General features: G+C 34.1%; 1 protein-coding gene across 1 annotated transcript; it reads left to right on the forward strand.

Annotated features, from left to right (window-relative positions):
* The first annotated feature begins 233 nt into the window (after positions 1 to 233).
* LOC121382757 lies at positions 234 to 19,621 on the forward strand. Its single transcript, XM_041512336.1, has 15 exons — positions 234 to 444; positions 1,972 to 2,132; positions 2,431 to 2,612; positions 2,807 to 2,908; positions 3,633 to 3,770; positions 5,368 to 5,463; positions 6,455 to 6,595; positions 7,428 to 7,523; positions 9,400 to 9,548; positions 10,242 to 10,340; positions 12,719 to 12,852; positions 13,277 to 13,410; positions 15,544 to 15,591; positions 16,887 to 17,083; positions 19,171 to 19,621. Exons 3-15 carry the CDS (start codon positions 2,463 to 2,465, stop codon positions 19,244 to 19,246), a joined length of 1,560 nt encoding a protein of 519 aa, XP_041368270.1. The 5' UTR covers positions 234 to 444; positions 1,972 to 2,132; positions 2,431 to 2,462; the 3' UTR covers positions 19,247 to 19,621.
* Positions 19,622 to 20,004: the final 383 nt, after the last annotated feature.

Raw genomic sequence — 20,004 nt, forward strand, 5'->3', positions numbered from 1 at the left:
GAATTCAGTATATATAGACAATGTTAGACGTAATTAGGTGAAGAGAGTAATACTACATGTGTGTAATATGACTGATAGTGATTCATGGCACCATGGCCAGTCTGGTGTGTTTTCAATGGAGTTCAGTATATATAGACAATGTTAGACGTAATTAGGTGAAGAGAGTAATACTACATGTGTGTAATATGACTGATAGTGATTCATGGCACCATGGCCAGTCTGGTGTGTTTTCAGTGGAGTTCAGTATATATAGACAATGTTAGACGTAATTAGGTGTACTACTACTGATAGTGATTCATAACATCATGACATATACTAGTAGATGTGGTGAAACAGTGGGATAATTATTTACAGCTGGAGATAGCCGTTTGAAGTACAATGTATGTCTGCTTGGACTTTTTGTTTGTGTCCATTATCAGTTTAAGTAGCTAAAGGACAAGGCCAGTGAGTGTTTATGTTTTATATTTTATGTTTGGTTATGTATGTGTGTATGTGTGTGTATGTATGTATGTATGTGAGTATGCATGTGTGTATATGTGTTTGTGTACATATATGTATGTGTATATGTACTTGTGCAGTGTATGTATGTGTATATATGTATGTGTGTGTGTATATATACTGATGGAAAGAAATAAAGGATCACACAGATAGCAACAAGAAATAATGACTGCATCAAAAATCAATTCATATTGTCAGAAATTGACTGGGAACAGATAGGCAGAACATTCAACACTACTGACATTCAATCCCACATTACAACTTGGGTATGAAATACAGACATTACTACGCTAGTTGTGAATTAAATTTGGTCTACAAATTGATGTGTTCCCTTATTTCTTTTCAACAGTATATGTATGTATGTCTGTTGTATGTATGTGTCGCTGTGTCTTGTGTGTTTGTATATTGTATGTGTTTTGTGTATGTTAGTGTACATGCATGCATGTGTTTGTGTATGGGCATATATGGTTGTGTATGTGTGTGTGCATGCATGTGTATGTTCCTTATGTACATGTGTATGTATGCCATTGTATGTGTGTGCATGCATGTGTGCATGTGTTGTGTTGTGTTGTGTTGTGTGTGTGTGTGTGTACATGTGTTGAGTTGTGTGTTGTGTTGTGGTGTGGTGTGGTGTGGTATGATGTGATGTGTGTGTGTGTGTGTGTGTGTGTGTATGTGTGTGTGCACGCGCATGTGTGCGAAACACATGCATGTGTGTGAAAAAAAAGTATTTGCAAAAGAGTAATAATTGATAGTTTTATAACAGTGCATTTGATACTTGGCTTCAAAGCTTCAGTACCAGTAACTGCATACTGAATTAAGTGATATGACTGCATACTGAATTAAGTGATATGACTGCATACTGGATTAAGTGATATGACTGCATACTGAATTAAGTGATATGACTGCATACTGAATTAAGTGATATGATTGCATACTGAATTAAGTGATATGACTGTATACTGAATGAAGTGATATGCCTGTATATTGAATTAAGTGATATGCCTGCATACTGAATTAAGTGATATGCCTGCATACTGAATTAAGTGATATGACTGCATACTGAATTAAGTGATATGACTGTATACTGAATTAAGTGATATGACTGTATACTGAATGAAGTGATATGACTCTATACTGAATGAAGTGATATGCCTGTATACTGAATGAAGTGATATGCCTGTATACTGAATTAAGTGATATGCCTGCATACTGAATTAAGTGATATGACTGTATACTGAATTAAGTGATATGACTGTATACTGAATTAAGTGACATTTGGTCTCAGTGGAAACAAACATTTTGTATTTGTCTAGTCTTTTCATTTATAAATAACTTGTCATTCCGAAAAACACAAAAGCTTACATCACAGCTGGTAAGTTAGGACAAATAAGTGACTTTTTAATAATGCAGGACATTGCAGGTATAATGTGTCTCTTTAAAGTGTTATGACTTCACTATTTGTGATTACAGGTGAAGAGGACAAATTCAAACAAAAACACTTGAAGACTGTTGATCAATGATTTACATAACAAAAACAAAACACCTGAACTTTGTGCTAGAAACCAAGATATACATGTGTGTTCATTCAAATATACACTTCATTAGATAGATGACATGAAGTGATACTGCAGGTATGTCTCTTTTTCAAATACGTGTACATTTAACAATTCATGCATACAGTCTTAATATTTTTAAAAATATATTAAAATTTTGGCATTAGTTTATTTTAGTTAGTATTGATATGTAACCCAGAGTGGGGTGTAATTAATGAATTTGTAACATTCCCTGTAATTTTTATAAAAATTGCCAGTTCAATACTTTGTTTCATCTTTTGATCATTGTTGACTGGCTTGTTTTACTGCAAAGACTTATATTATTTTATTTATTACAACTATTATTTCAGTTTCGTTCTTGTTTGTTCTTCTTCAGATAATGAAGTCCTATCTTGATTGTAAAAGTGAATGTATGTTAAAACAATGATGGCTGCTGTAGGAACCACATTTCTAGTGGATCATCCATCCCGGGAACTCCTTTCAGACGAACCGACGACTGACTGTGCCTGGAACTGTTCAGGCCACGGTGTCTGTGAACATGGCCACTGTGTTTGTCGGGTAACTATATTTTATTGTCTTACCACATGTATACAGGTTTTTTTTGTTGTTGTGTTTTTGGTTATTATTGATTGTTGTTAATGACATTTCATCTTTGAAAGTACCCCCCCCCCCCCCCCACTCAAAAGTGCCGTGAGTGTTCAGTTTAAAGGGGTTTTACTGTATTATCATTGTTACATAAATTCTGTTTTCAGGTTCAGTTTATTGGAGGATCTTGTGAAGAGACCAACATGAGTTACCACATCGCTTTTGGGTCCATCTTCGCCTGCCTCTGTGCTGTTACCATCACACAACTGGTAGTTTATTAAATGAGTACACGTTTAATTAATGTTTGACGGAATACTTTGGTTAACCTGTTAATATTAAATGTTTTACAAGCATGAAATATGTACTAAAAATGTTCATTAAATTTTGTTCAGTCATTTCAATATATTTTCATACTTATATATCCAATTGAGGCTCAAATAAGCTGTCCTGGTCACCATGCACTCTGTCTTGAAATAGGGAGTTAAATTTTTGTTGACCCCTCTATGCTGGGTCATGTTTGAGGCACATACACATGTATGTATCTATCTAATCTATCCCATCTATCTATCCTTTAATCCCTCCCCCCTCTCTCTCTCTCTCTCTCTCTCTCTCTCTCTCTCTCTCTCTCTCTCTCTCTCTCTCTCATGTATATAATAGCGAATGGATATTGTAGAAAAATATAATTTGCCAATTTGCATATACATGTATATGTATAAAATAGTTATACAGCTCATTATACAACAAAACAATTAGTCAGTTGTAAACACACCTACTGTAAAATACATTTCCAATCATATTTTTCATGTATTTGCTTAACTTTTACTTAAAATATTTAACAGTCAAATCCATTATAACATGTCCTTAAAATCTACTTTAACAGCCACTGCTTATATACTCAGAACCATAAACCACTATGTCATAGAATCAGTCAGATTCCAGTGGGTCTTTTCTACATACCTCCCTTGCCAAGCGGTTCAAATGGTTGTTTTTCAGTGTCTCTGCATCAAGTTTGAATATCTCCGAGACCACCAGAAATCGTTCCTGAGTGCCTGTAAGCTAACAGTACAGAAACTGTTGTATGTCTTGGTTATTTGTGCTGCAGCAGTACGCGGGGCTTATTTCTTCTCAAAGGTATTTAACATTTAGAAACAAAAATTAGTTTTCCGATATTTTTTGTATTCTTTGAATTACATGTATATTATTAAAAACTTGTTAGATACCTTTTTTCTGACACCCAGCAACTAAATGTGTAGTTGATTGTTTTGGTGGAGATTTTTTGTGTTTTTTTGTGGGGTTTTTGATTGTTTTTTTTGTGGGGGGTTTTTTGTGTGACAGGATTCAGGGCTCACCCCTATATCCTTTGCCAAATTAGCCAATTAATAATTTTTATATAAAATGACTACAACATTTAGTATTGGGCTAATAAAATTTTCTTTAAATCAGTCAATGTTGAATAATGTTTTAAAGTAAATACTCTAGATATCTGAAAATACACTAAAACAAAACATTTTCCAGTGTGAGCCTTGAGGATATTGTTACACATGCATCCATCAATTCACTGAAACAATGTTTTGTTTGTAAAATGTTCAATAGGACCAAATGTGTTATAAATGTACATACACATCAGACCTTTAGTTAATGCTAATATACAATGGATCTGGCTAAAAAAAAAAAAAAAAAAAAAATTAGGTTCAATGATAGCATCTAAGACATGCGATACATGCGTCTTCAAAAAGCATGCGGCCAGCCACAATGAAAGAAACATATAATGTATATGTCCAAAATGCAAGCCACTGATGCAACAGATGAACAGTCAGACCACATGCAATACATCCAATCTATACAAGCTTTAGAAAAAAATTGTAGTGGATGGGTAGGTGGAAGAAGAGTTTTTTACTCATAATGCTGGTAATTTAATACAGGTACTTGTATGCATTATTGCTATTAATATAACTGTTTTGTAATGTAACTGTTTTGTAATGTAACTGTTCTGTAATGTAACTGTTCTGTAATGTAACTGTTTTGTAATGTAACTGTTCTGTAATGTAACTGTTTTGAAATGTAACTGTTTTGTAATGTAACTGGTTTGTAATGTAACCATTTTGTAATGTAACGGTTTGTAAGGTAACCGATTTGTAATGTAACCGATTTGTAATGTAACTGTTTGGTAATGTAACCAATTTGTAATGTAACCATTTTGTAATGTAACGGTTTGTAATGTAACTGATTTGTAATGTAACCGTTTTGTAAGCTGTTTTGTAATGTAACTGTTTGGTAATGTAACCAATTTGTAATGTAACCATTTTGTAATGTAACGGTTTGTAATGTAACTGGTTTGTAATGTAACCGTTTTGTAAGCTGTTTTGTAATGTAACTGTTTGGTAATGTAACCAATTTGTAATGTAACCATTTTGTAATGTAACGGTTTGTAATGTAACTGGTTTGTAATGTAACTGTTTTGTAATGTAACTGTTTTGTAATGTAACTGGTTTGTAATATAACTGTTTTGTAATGTAACCAGTTTGTAAGTTTTTGTAATGTAACGTTTGCAATGTAACTGTTTTGTAATGTAACCATTTTGTAATATAACCAGTTTGTAAGATAACCCTTTTGTAATGTAATCGTTTGCAATGTAACTGTTTTGTAATGTAACTGTAACTGTTTTGTAATGTAACTGTAACTGTTTTGTAATGTAACTGTTTTGTAATGTAACTGGTTTGTTTTACAGTGGCAAGTCTCCGAGGACACAGCCTCCAGTCTTTTCAGCACATATTACCCATTTCTTCTCACAGGATTCTCTCTCATCGTGTGCTTCTGGGCAGAGGTAAGCAAACTCTTCTAAAACATTTCATGGTCAAATTATTAATTTATAACTGGTGCATGTATAATAAAAAAAGAGAAAAAAAAGAGAGAAAGATTAGTTTTTTTAATGAAAGCAAAATATTTTAACATGTAATTTATGTGTAATATATTGTATTACCCACGGCAACATATCAACCATCATCATTTTAAATAGTCCACTAAATATAATTTGCAGCTTTCAGCTTTTTTTTTATAATAAACAGAATACATTACTGTTCTCTTTAATAAACAGAGTAAATGATTGTTCGCTTTATTTCATAACCTAAAGGTCAAATGTACAAAGCCTGTTTTAGTCTTATTACATAACTACCTACATACATTTACATGTTTAAATATGTGCATTTAAGAAATAAGTCTTCATAAATTACCCAGTGTTTGACATCCAACAGCCAATAATTGATCAATCACAGACCTCTGAAAATTGCAAGTGATGTTTCGTTCGCGCATCGCTTGCGTAAGTATACTTTTGCGTAACCCATTTTTTGTTCGCGCATTGAATTTATGACATCATTTACATGGTCATAACAGATTACATAAAAACGAAATGGGTCACCTGAAATTGTTTTTGAGTAACCCATAAATGGTTTACACACATTTTCAATTCTCAGAGGCCTGAATCAATGTGCTCCAGTGGTGTAGTTAAACAAAACAAACGTCACCTGTTCCTGATCCATTTTTCTAAAAATATTTCCATGGTGTTTCACATCAGCAATCAAAACAAACCTCACCTGTTTCTGATCCATTTTTCTATTTTGGTTTCCAAGGTGTTTGACATCAGCAATCAAAACAAACCTCAACTGTTCCTGATCCATTTTTCTGTTTTGGTTTCCTGATCCATTTTTCTGTTTTGGTTTCCTGATCCATTTTTCTGTTTTGATTTCTTAGGTGTTTTTATCAGCAATCAAAACAAATCTCAACTGTTCCTGATCCGTTTTTCTGTTTTGGTTTCAAAGGTGTTTCACATCAGCAATCAAAAGCCTCAGACATTCCTGAGCAAGTCGATGTTGGCCTTCATCCTGTTCAACATCCTCATCTACATGATGCTCGGGGCTCAGCTTGCTGTCACCAAACTCATGGACGACACACCATTCAAGGTACAGTACAGTTTTTCCTGCAAGGCATGTAGTCCATGAGCCAGACCCGGAATTTTTAGCTTTGACTATCAAATTGAGGGACTAAAAGCCAGTATGATTTTCAGTTAGCTTTGATGTTTGATGGCTAAATATGAAAATGGTGGCAATTTTTCAAAATGGCGGTAGTTTAGTTTTTTGTAGTTTTGGGTGTCAGATTTAGAGGGGTGCACACATTTCTAGTTGGGTTACAAACAGTATCCATCAATTTTGAACCCTGTTGAGCCACTGTCTAAATACACAATGTAAGTCCAGTAACACAAACAGGATATACTTATTTTCCCATTCCAACAAGTATTCCACAACTGGTATATCAAATTGTATGTTAGACACATTAAACAATAATGTTTTTAGCCATCATTATACATGGCTTACTATTTTTCCTTTTAATTCTGTGTTAGCTAAACTGATGTTTAAATTACATTGTGTTCTGAACGATTTTTGTATGATAACTACATATATTAAAATCTTTATTATTTACAGTTAAAAAAAAAAAAAGTGGTATTTATCATGTAGAACTAAAAAAAAATGATGCCGTATTAAATGTTTCAATAATTTGTCATGTAACATTCAGGATTAATCTACATGTAGTTAAAAAAAAACCCATAAAAAACTAATTAGATACATCTATAAACCAAGTTGATCTTGGATTTATAGTTTTTGAGAAATGGTGCTAAAAACTAAAGTTGCTGCAGCCAGTGTCTAAAAACTATTACCTACAGCTTGTGTTTTTTACTATGTCATGGCAAAACAAAACATATTATATTAAACTTTTCATTATTATTTTCTATTTTAGGATATAGTGCTGCGTGGTTGTCAAGGAGGATTTGCTTTTCTTATGATTATTGTCGTCATATTATTCCTCGTCTATGGAGTTGAAGTTTATTTCAAGGTTAATACATTATTTTTATCTAAAACCCACCACCCACCAATCAAAATTCATTGCAACCTATAATTTCTGACCTTATCATTTCTGAAAATAGTCATAATATCTGAAACTATTACACTCATTATAAAGAACAAATTAACAGATGTGTAGGGAAGTGTGATCCAAATTTAAAATGTTGTCCCACTGGTGCTGTGTATTATTTTAAAGACGTGCTGATTGAATTCTTTTTATCTCAGAAATGACATTTTATGCATTTTGAGAGCTTTTTCAAGTAAATTTAAATATTTTACCCCTTAGGGGCAATTCAAATAATGCTCGAGAGGGTGGGTGGGTGTAGGTCCAAACATTATGTGGTGTTACAGTGTTATGTAACGCTCTTTATTACATACCTATTCAATCTTACTATAGTGATAAAGGCCTTTTGAAACCGTGTAATAAATGTATTCTGTATCGCACATATGTGCAATCTGGACCAGAACTTTTTAAATGGGGAATTCCATTTTTCTATTTACAGCAGTTAGCGCCTTTTATTTACTTACCTACATGATGTATGATTTACAAATGACGTCATATTGTATTTGAAACATTACACAAGGCTGCCGCAGAGTATGATTGTTAATGTTAAGTAAATCCATGAAAGGAGTTTTGATCATAGATTTAACAAAGTGTTGTTATGACGTTAAATTAAAAACCGTTTTTGTAAAACATAACTGAAGGTATGTAATAAATACAGAACTTCACATACGTTGTTTTCGCTTCCTATTTATTGCACTCATTTATTTTGCGAAAGAACGTACCACTCGACCACTACAGTCTCATGGTATATATTCTTTCGCAAAATAAACTTGTGTAATAAATAGGAAGTGAAAACAACGTATGTGAAGTTCTGTATGTTTATTTATTATGGTACTAACATATTGGTGACAATGTTTAACTTAGGCAGTTATAGCTAGACATATAACACAATGAGGATAATAAATCAAGCTGAAGTGCTTTCACAAATCGAAAAATAGTATCGTTACATTAAATTATATTACATCCATTGCATGACTTTTTTGTGAATGGGAAGGAAGGGGGTGACTCCAAATGTCACGTAATATTTTATGGGGGGTTTATGGTCTAGCATTATGGAGCATTATAGGAGAGGGGTAGGGTATCTACTTTTGACAAAAATAGCATTATGTAATATTTGAACGGCCCCTTAAATCACTGACCCTAGTTTCAACATGTGAAAACAGAACTACATGTAAGTTTGATTAATCTACAAACCTGTAACACATTTAGAAAAGTTACAATAGCAAAACAGTCTCTAACACTGAAACAAGAAAATAACCTCAAAAAGTAGCTCATCTCCCTTATTGTTACTTCTCAGAGGTACATGTACAATGTATGTGTGTTTTTAGAATTATGAATAATGCTTTTCGTGGATTAGAAACACCAGGATGACCAGAAACTCTTAGGATGTATGGAAATGGATAAACAATAAAATCTATACAAATATTTTTTTGAAAATAATTTCAATTTGGTTTGACGTAAGAAGAAAAGTAAGTGTTTTTGAAGAAAATAAAAAATACTATTTTTGTGTGCAATTTAGAAAACAATCGGCTCAGAAATAAATAACTTACAGTAAAAACTAAGTAATGTCTGATTTCAATTATCAAAGATAGCTCTAATAAGGAAATATATGCCATAGTAAAAACTAGGATCTGTCACTTTAACCTGCAGCAAATCATTTAAAAAATAAATAGAAAGTGGCCCCAGACCTCGTCCCCCTCCTCTTACAAATCATTTAAAAAATAAATAGAAAGTGGCCCCAGACCTCGTCCCCCTCCTCTTACAAATTTTAATATGTATGCTATTAATATTACTGTAACTGCAGGTCCGAGGAGCGTTCACCCAAGCTGAGAATGGCTATGATCCCATACAGCTATGTCTGTCTCGGTTTGGTCTGCTGGCACAGGGAGGACTTCAGCTCATCACAGCTCTGTTTCTCGTGTCCGACGCTCTCAAGGAAGTCTGGATAGAAAAGTAAATACATTAATATACAATATATATCATTATTTAAAGCTGCAGTTTCAGGATTAAGATTTTTTTTAATATCCATTTGATTAAATAATCTACTTTATTTTCCCTCTTTTAAGATCTGTGTCATAATTCCAATATCCTCTAGATAAAGTCATATAAAAATGTATTGACTCACCTTGAACAGGATGCTTTCTTTGCTGTTCTGTTACAAAATATAGCAGAAGATTTGTTTGTCATATTAATTAAGACAGTTCCTGTATATATTGATAACAAAAACCAAGACAAGAAATTGAAAGGAGCTGGCAGAAAATGCCACTTAAAATACACAATATATTTTCTTAAAATTAGTTTCACAAGCAGGATGTGCTTTCCATCTTATTTTTAACAGAAGTCCAGATGTATACAGAATTAACAATTTTTAAGAGCGATAATATAAACTATCACAATTTATTTATGGTTATCTCAAGCCATTCACATTGCTGCTGAAAAATGTTACGGTACACTATAAGTCTAATTTTGAGACAATATTTTTTTGTATAAATGCTTCTAAGTTTTTAACATTTGCTTCCAGATTAAAACTGAAGAAGCAAAGACTGCTTCACTCCTTAAATTGAATTTTAAGCCTTGAAAACACAATTTATATTTTGCTTCAGGATTGCAGCATTAACACCAGTGTATTTTGTTTTGTACTTCCAGACTGCCAGTATTCAGTCAGAATTACTATGATATAGTTTTCAGAGTTGTGGAGTTTGGAGTCGCTCTCTGGTTTCCGTGTGTATTGTGGAACTGTGCCCAGTAAGTTAACACTCAACTAGTCCGTCCATCCTAAAACAATGTTTTCAGAGTTGTGGAGTTTGGGGTCGCTCTCTGGTGTCCGTGTGTATTGTGGAACTGTGCCCAGTAAGTGTAATGCTCAATTATAGTCCGTCCATCCTACAACAATGTTTTTTGTAAATAATTTCAGTTTGATTTAAGGTAAGAAGAAAAGTAAAAGTGTTTTGGAAATACTCTTTTTGTGTGCAATTTAGGAAAAAAATCGGCTCAGAAATAAATAACTTGTAGTAAATTTTATACTATGAAAAAAAAGTGTTACCTGTGGGAGGGACTTATAGATTTATAGTTCATCCCAGCATTCTATAAAACTGTTTTCTTTAAATAATTCCAGTTTGGTTTGAGGTAAGAAGAAAAGTAAAATTGTTTTGGAAATAACAAAAACAAGAAACAAACTATTTTTTGTGCAATTTAGAAAACAATAACTTGTAGTAAATTGCATAGTATGAAAGAAAGTGTTTCCTGTGGGTCAGACTATAGATACATGTATTTCTGTCATGACGACAATTCTAGATGTAGTTTTAGCTTCACCTCAACTTCACCCCAAGATTATTATGTTTTCACATAGTAATTTCAGTCTGGATTACAAATATCGTGAAGTCTTTAAAGATTATTTTATAAGTACAGATCTAGTTCTCCCCACCTCCTACCTCAAAACACTTTCCCTATATATATATATATAGCTGTTTTAACAGGACTGGCCAGAACTTGTGATTATATACTATATAGTTTAGATCCAAACCTCTAATGATGTCACTTACATGCAATTTATATGGTATTGCAGTGGTGTAAAGATCTCAGATTCTGTTAGTCTTGAGTATAGATTCTAGAAGTTTTAAAAGCATGGGGCAAGAACTCTACTAGTACTAGAAGAGAATGAGAATGTTTTCCTTTTTGCTCCTCATCTCATATTTGTCCTGTCAGAACCTGTGCACTGGGTGGGTACGCTTAAAATTGACTCTTAACACAGATAATTATTATATCATAAATATTGTTAGTTAATTGAGAGCAAACAAGTGCCATTTGAAATACTATGTTGTGGACCCTCTTGCTTTCAAATATTTCTTTTCAAGTACATGTGTGTGTGTGTGTGTGTGTGTGTGTATGTGTGTGTGTGTGTATGTGTATTTGTATGTGTATATGTGTGTGTGTGTATATTTAACCTAGCACGGCGTATCTGTATGATTGTGTCAAATATACAAACACGTGACCAACGTCTCCGGGAACTCAACATGTATCTTAAAACGCGAGGTTATCCAAAACAGCTAATATCAGATAGTATCGAAAAGGCGGTAGTATTAGATAGAAAATATTTTTAAAACCAAAACAAATCGTTTCAGCGAAAAGGCCGCTGGCATTTGTATCCACCCATAACCCGCAGAACCCCAATATATATAAAAAGATCTCGTCAGAATTGCACATTTTAAAACAAAATGAAAAAATGTCATCCATACTAGACTCTATTTCAATTATAAATAGTAAGAGACAAAGCAAAAACTTGAAACAGATACTGACAAAAGCACGATTTGAATCTACAACAGTAGAACATAAATGCAGTGTCAAAAAGTGTAACCGAAGTAACTGTGGTACATGCCAACATATTTTAGAAGGCACACACATAGAATTCAACCACAAAGGTTTATTTTGGGTACACAGGGATATGGATTGTTCCGTTAACAATGTTATTTATGTAATTACATGCCAAGGTTGCAAAGAACAATACATTGGTCATACCAATCAGCTGAGAGCCAGAGTACGCGTACACAAACAGCAAATAAAACAACCTGAAACAAGATGCATACCCTTGAGTTCACATTTAAATACATGTGCGGCACAAAAAGATATTAAATTCACCATTTTCCCATTTTATCACATAGATACCAATGATGAAATGAAAAGAAAGACAAAGGAAATGTATTTTATTAGAAAGTTTTGTCCACTTCTTAATGCTCTTCGTTAGATAAAAGCAACAATGACGTAATTAAATCAATCCCCTTCTACTACAGTAACGTCATAATATGTATGACGTCATATTTAGCAGTTATTTAGCAGATCCTTTCTGAAGATAACATTGAAACATGTAAAAGGATCATTATTTCTTTAAATTGTTTTTTAAAATACATATATACTGTACACTTGTTTTCTTTTATCATTTTTATTTATATATATATATATATATATATGTATGTATATGTACTTATTAAAACATTTCAACTGTTCTGTTTACTTGCCTAAAGATGTCAGCATATCTGCTGGTATGAAGTAACTCTTATATATTACAACAAAATATTCTTCCATTAATCCTTTTCTATCTTTTTTCTTCTGCTTCTTCTTGTCATTAGGCCAGACCGACTGTGGGTTCTGAATCCAAGAAGAATATTTAAAAGTTTAGACTTTGGTCACACAGAAGCAGGAGAAACAAGTTCCTTACTCAGTGAAGACATCAAGCAATCTAATTATGGGACTCTTGATGCTGGTGAGTCTGCCGATGCTATTCAATCTGCAGAGTTGCTAATCAAGTAAAAAACCAATAATTTTTAACATCAGCCCCCTGTGGACCCATCCTCTGATTGTGTTTTCCCATCCCAACCAGTGCCCCACAACTGGTAAATCAAAAAGGCTGTGATATGTGCTGTCCTGATTATGGAAAAGTACATACATGTCAGAATTACCAAATATTTGACATCCAAGAGCTAATGATGAATAAATCAATGTTCACTTGTGCATGACGTCATTAAACAAAAACTAACTTTCTTAACTTCGGCAGCAACCAAGAACTGGAGTTTCTAACTGGTGTAGCTGTTTTGTTCAATTATATAGTAATTAAAAGTAAATATTTTTGGGTTTGTTTTAAACATCAATCAGTACATTTTATAATTATTATTATTTGTTGATAACAGATGAGCCAGGCCATGACTGCTGGATCTGCTACGACCCAAACTCCACGGACTCAGGAGCTCTCATACAGCCGTGTCTGTGTAAGGGAGATGTGTCCACTGTCCACCACAACTGTCTGCAAAAATGGTTGCTGGAGGTAAATGACAAACGTTAGGCCGTTATTTCACTTTATTACACACCAGTGTAAGATATTACCGTACTCATGTCATAACAATTACTCAATATCTAACTAGTATAATATTGGCAGACTTTTTTTTTATGTGAATGATGTCACTTCATCTCCCCGCAATAAAGTAAACTGTGTGCATGATGCGTCCTTTTTCCGAACGCTAGAAAACATTGAGTGCAAAATTGCTGTTGAAAATGTTTTGTTCAGAGATTACTAATGTATCTAACCGTGTTTGCAAGGCTTCTAGATTATGGTAGCCCCACTCCCATGGCTAGTGGTATTCAATGTTGGGCTAGTAAATAACTACTATTGCCATGCCCAATGGCTAGTGAATTATAAATTTAAAAAATCAGTTGTCTATTTTGTAAATACAAATATCCTGCCCCGAACCCCAACCCCCAATGATAGTGTTTTTAAGCTCTATCTCCCTCTTTAGGTGACATGTCTGATTATTACTATTATTTAGTAAAATTGTATGAACTTAAATAAAGTAGGGCTAGTGAATTTTTAATCGTGGCTAGCAACTTTTTAAAATCACTGATCCCATGGCTAGTGGATTTTATAAACTTTCTAGAAACCCTGGTGTTTGTATAAAATAGTGTAATTTAAAAGTGTACCATTACGAAATATGGTCATGGATTGAAATGGCGATAAAATAGGATGTTATATTTGGGTGCATTGTGTACAAATCCAAAATGATGTCGTCGACCCATTACTTCACGCCTAATCTAAACTGTAAATTGATGACATCTCATTGCTCACTGTGATGTTGTTTAAGTTTACGGGTAAGGAGATCATTTGCTGACCCAATTCATTGAAAAATAACATAGTAGGTCTTGAAATCTGCTTGTTTCTGCGCTGCGACTTGTTGGCAGTTGGTATGTAATAAATAAAATACTAAACTAGCTTGCCTGTCACACCATTTTTATGAAACTCATGAACAGTGTTGGTATGTGACTTGCTTTTGCTCATCAGATACCAAAACTGTTCACTTGTTTCATAAAAATGGTACGACAGGCAAGCTCATTTAGTATTCTATATTTATCCTGCAACCACCGTTTCTATAAACAGAATAGGATGATGGATAAAGCAAAGTCATATCCTGCTGCTAGCTGGATATGATTTTTGATGTCACTCATGTGACATCACACACAGCTACATTACAAAATTGCTGATTTGACCTCTAGGTCATCGTACAGTGTATGAAATAACAGAAATAATAGCTTTTCCCCTGTATTTTTATTGTTTGCAGGATACCGATAATAACTACATGTAGTTAATGACGTCAGAGCCTCGCAGATTTTCCCATTCTTATCTTCACAGGATAAAGCAAATATCTGACATCATTAACTAGTTATTCTCTATACATCCACACAGCCAAGCATATTCTATGGACAAAACTTTTTCTATCACTCCAGCGGTCACTCATAATGGGGAAAATATTTTCCATATTTTCTCAGTGAGAAATGTTCTGCATTGGTGTAATGTACACTACAACTGAATGGTTTGTATCGGGAGTTATTTCACTCAGTACATATATTTTATAATAACTGGTAATTACTGACCACTGCCGACTGTGAAATACATGTACATGCGCATATACAGATATACATGTATACTAAACACTTTCATAAAATGTTTACTTAAAACATGGGTCTGTGTCTTTGTGGATGCAGTCCGGACAAGAAAAAGTCAGCAGACATAATACAACTCATAATAGATGGGCATATAAAAATGACTGTGAAAAACGTCTGGTTTTGTGGGAATTCTGATTTACGGAGTTTTCAGTTTTAGTGTATATATAAAAAAAGAAGGCAAACTACAATTTATGGCTGGATGTTAACAAGTCTAAATCTGAGATAATGCAAATTATTTTTATCTGCTCTTAATGTCCAACCAAAAGGACAGCACATACCAACTATTATAGAAAGATCTTAAGATTATTGAGGTAAATGTTTTTAACATGTTCCAGCCTCCTCAAAACATGAAAAAGTCCAACAGTCTCTAGCCATATTAGGTACCATTCTAAATATTGTGTATCCACGAAGTATTTGCCAAAATGCAAGCAATCTTTAAAAATCCAAACATTTTAAATTTCAGAGATCAGAGAACAACAGAAGTCTGAAGTGTAGCGTGTGCAACCAAATGGTCAGTTTTAGTGTTTCATTTAATTAATAATATTTGATATTTTTAGTTACGTTGCTTTGAAAATTCTATATTTGTGCAGCAGTTCACACTGTTTAAAACTGAAGTCAGGCTGCATATCAAGCGACCACTTTACCACTAGGTTACATCATGCCCCGGATCTTTTACCACTGGACTACATCCTGGCCTGGATCTTTTACCACTGGACTACATCATGGCCTGGATCTTTTACCACTGGACTACATCCTGGCCTGGATCTTTTACCACTGGACTACATCCTGGCCTGGATCTTTTACCACTGGACTACATCCTGGCCCAGATCTTTTACCACTGGACTACATCATGCCCCGGATCTTTCACCACTGGACTACATCATGCCCCGGATCTTTCACCACTGGACTACATCATGCCCCGGATCTTTCACCACTGGACTACATCATGCCCCGGATCTTTCACCACTGGGCTACATCCTGGCCTGGATCTTTCACCACTGGGCTACATCCTGGCCCGGATCTTTCACCACTGGGCTACATCCTGGCCTGGATCTTTCACCACTGGACTACATCATGCCCCGGATCTTTCACCACTGGGCTACATCCTGGCCTGGATCTTTCACCACTGGACTACATCATGCCCCGGATCTTTCACCACTGGGCTACATCCTGGCCCGGATCTTTCACCACTGGGCTACATCCTGGCCCGGATCTTTTACCACTGGGCTACATCCTGCCCTGGATCCTTTTATGCTCAGGTCCAGTCATCTACTGTATACACATCATAATAAATATTGTGTACAAAGATGAATTCCATAAGTACAACTTCAATGGATGCCTCCATCTTTGTCATTTAACATAGAAGTGGCTATATAAATGCTCAAAGTTCAGCCAGCAACTGTTCGCGAACAATTTGATTGGTTCCCGACGTGGCCATCTGGTATACTGTGAAGCACATAAACCAGTTTAGCGGACGTTTCTCTGCTGAGTGTGGCTGAACTCTGCCCTGCTGCCCTGTGTATATATACACGTAGTACCGGCTAATGAAGGAAATGTTTTATTTCACAATGCACTCAACACATTTTATTTACGGTTATATGGCGTCATATCTCGGCTAATGAAGGCTACATGTAGCTATCTACACAGAGGTTATCTTTTAGTGGAAAAGCCCAATAGTACGGCCACCACATCCAATCTCAACTTTCCCATGCTAAGCACTGGTTACATTTATTCCTACATAATATTTACAGCTACTCTTTATCCATTTTGATAAGACTTAAAAAGTATTTGTTCTGTTTTGCTCAGTACCACTTGCAGGAGACATTCAGCTGGACTCCCAAAGGTGCAAAACCTCAGCAGTGGCTGACCACCGCATTGCTCCTCATCATCATCACTGGACTGCCCATCGCTGCCTACTGTGTGTGTCACTACCTTTCAGCCAATAGCTACATTGAAAGTCTGGTCACTGGAATTACAATCATTGCAGAACTTCTGTCACTGAGGTAAATGGTATCAAAATATCACACTTCAGTGTTATCACTGGAATTACAATCATTGCAGAACTTCTGTCACTAAGATAATGGTATCAAAATATCGCACTTACATTGTAAGTTTTAACACTGGAATTACAATCATTGCAGAACTTCTGTCATTGAGGTAATGGTAACATAATGGTATCAATCAGACTTAAGTCTTATCACTGGAACTACAATCATTGCAGGACTTGTCATTGAGGTAATGGTATCAAAGTATCACACTTACATGGTAACATAATGGTATCAATCAGACTTAAGTCTTATCACTGGAACTACAATCATTGCAAAATATGTCTCATCAAAGTAATAGAATTACCATTTTCCAATTACCAGTTATACTGAAATCTTGTCACTTTAGTACTCAACTTGTTATTAAATACCAAACATTCCCCAATATTTTAAGAATCCAGTATTTTAGTGCTACTTTAAAACTATTCATGTCCATGTTTTCTAATGAAACGCTTGCAGGAACCCCCTACTTTTTATGTCTGTCGAATTGAGAAAGATGCCTCATGGCTTTTCTTTGAAATAAGTACTGACAGACACACACAAGTGTTATACTTTCGTTCTCTCAAAAGATATATTCAGTACTCTGTGGACACCTTTCACTAAAATCAAACTTTGTATAATAAATGTATAAAGTATGAAGTATAAAGTATAAAGTATTTTCAATATACATATACATGTATTATAAACTTTCTGCCATTATACAATTCACTATATTCTGATTAGACATCACTAAAAAACTGAATATTATTTAAGAATTGACCGCAATTATTTTTTGTTTCGTGCAAGTATGAACCGAAAAAACTATGTGCACACTGTATGATCCTGCGTAGAGGATCATACAAGTGTGCACATCGTTTTTTCGGTTCATACTTGCATGAACCAAAAAATAATTGCGGTCAAATTTTATAATTAAATTTATATGCATACTTTAGCAATACATAACTGAATTTATTTTGTTTACCTTTAATTACACCTGTAGTATTGTTTGTGTAAACTTCATTGATACTTATGTCGTGTAAGAATGCAAACGTTCATTCACTATTATTTGAATCAGGGGATTTTTGTAAATGACTTCATTTTGATAAGCGACGCCATTTCATCTAGCTGCTGTACATTTTTAAGGATCATTTCGTTATATTGGAAGGAATTGTCCTATTCATGTTTAGTTTATATTTTATGAAAGTGAATAAAGGGGACATGTCCAACATTTATGCTGTCGGTGGAACCATTTAATTATCGCCAACATCTGTTGAACATCGCTTACAAGTAAGTTACAGGCGTGAAGTTTCCTATATGATTTCTTTGGCCACCAACCCGAGTCTCATGTCATGATTAGCGAAGATTACTATTATTTTTTATTTTTTTACATCAATACGTATACATCTACATGTCTACTCTAGCATTTTCCATCAATTTATCGTATACACATTTTATTGCTTTTATAGCTTTCACATGTATTTTCTTCAAAATAATCCGGCTTGTTGCACAAAAAGTAGTGCGAGTCAGTGTGTGTGTGTGTGTGGGGGGGGGGGGGGGTGTGTGTGTGTAGTAGGCATGGCTTAAATGTTTTCAGTTCGAGATATGAACGAAAAAAAGTAAGCACCTCTGGACCAATCAGATCGCCGTAAAGTGTATAGACGCAAAGAAAATTTAATTATTCTTCAATAAACCTAAAAAAAAATAATGTCATAACATCAAATGGGATGTGATTATGTAAAGACAGGTCAAGGAGAGGATGTTAGAAACAGATTTTTATGTATTTTTAAATAAATAGAAATGTTGTTTATAATTATAAGAAAATTGTTTGTCATTTTTGTGGGTTAATTCATCAATGTATAATAATCACAAATTTAGTTGTGACTGTTATACATCAATAAATTCATTAAAAAAAAGGGACAATTCTTTTTGAAAACTAATCAAAGATAACATGCTGTGATTTTAACTGAATGAATCCAGCACCGACATGGCAAGTATTGGTTTTAATAGTTAACAGAACCACAAAGTTCCTGTATACTGTAAAATATATATATATTTTTTTTTTTCAGATTCTTTTGTAAAAACCTGTCTGTAGTCTGCAACAGAATACGGGTGGCCTCTCTGAATATTCTCGGAAACAAGTGACGTGTGTACCGAAGTCATCAAAATGCATTCCAGGATTGAGAGTAAAGTACCATTTTAACAAGGACTTATGTCATACGGTGTTATCTTACGTCAATTTCAAAGCCAGAAGCTTGTTAAGTGAGAGAGGAGAGAAAAACATTGTACAGTATTATCCATCCAAGTTCATCCCACACTTATAAGAAACCATCCCATCAACAGGAAAAAGCTATGAAATGCCGATTCTACAGCTATAGGTTGTTCACTGTGGTTGCTTTCATGTGACATTTATTCAATAATTTAAAACTTAAATTAAATTATAAAACTGTACATTTTTTACAGTGCCAAAGTTCTAATGTATTGTAATAAAAAAATAATAATAATAAAAAGTAGATTATATGATTTGTTAGTAAATGATGAGTTCAGTAAAATGACTTTCAGTGCAATACATATTTAACAACAAAAACACTAGAAGAGGTTTGGAAACGTTCATTTAATTAAAGACATCCCAAAATGGTTCCACATTAAAAAATGTTAATTAGTGTAATAGCATTCTTAAAAAGGACCAGAAACATGAAATATGAATCAATGAAGATAAACTAAGATGTGGATCACCAATATCCACAGCAAATACAAGCCTGAAGAAGTTTGTTTTGTTTAATGACACAACTAGAACACATTAATTAATCATCGGCTATTGGATTTCAAACATTTGGTAATTATGACACGTAGTCATCAGAGGAAACCAGCTACATTTTCCCTAATGCAGCAAGGGATCTTTT

Source organism: Gigantopelta aegis, chromosome 10, assembly GCF_016097555.1.
Source record: "Gigantopelta aegis isolate Gae_Host chromosome 10, Gae_host_genome, whole genome shotgun sequence".
Taxonomy (NCBI): domain Eukaryota; kingdom Metazoa; phylum Mollusca; class Gastropoda; order Neomphalida; family Peltospiridae; genus Gigantopelta; species Gigantopelta aegis.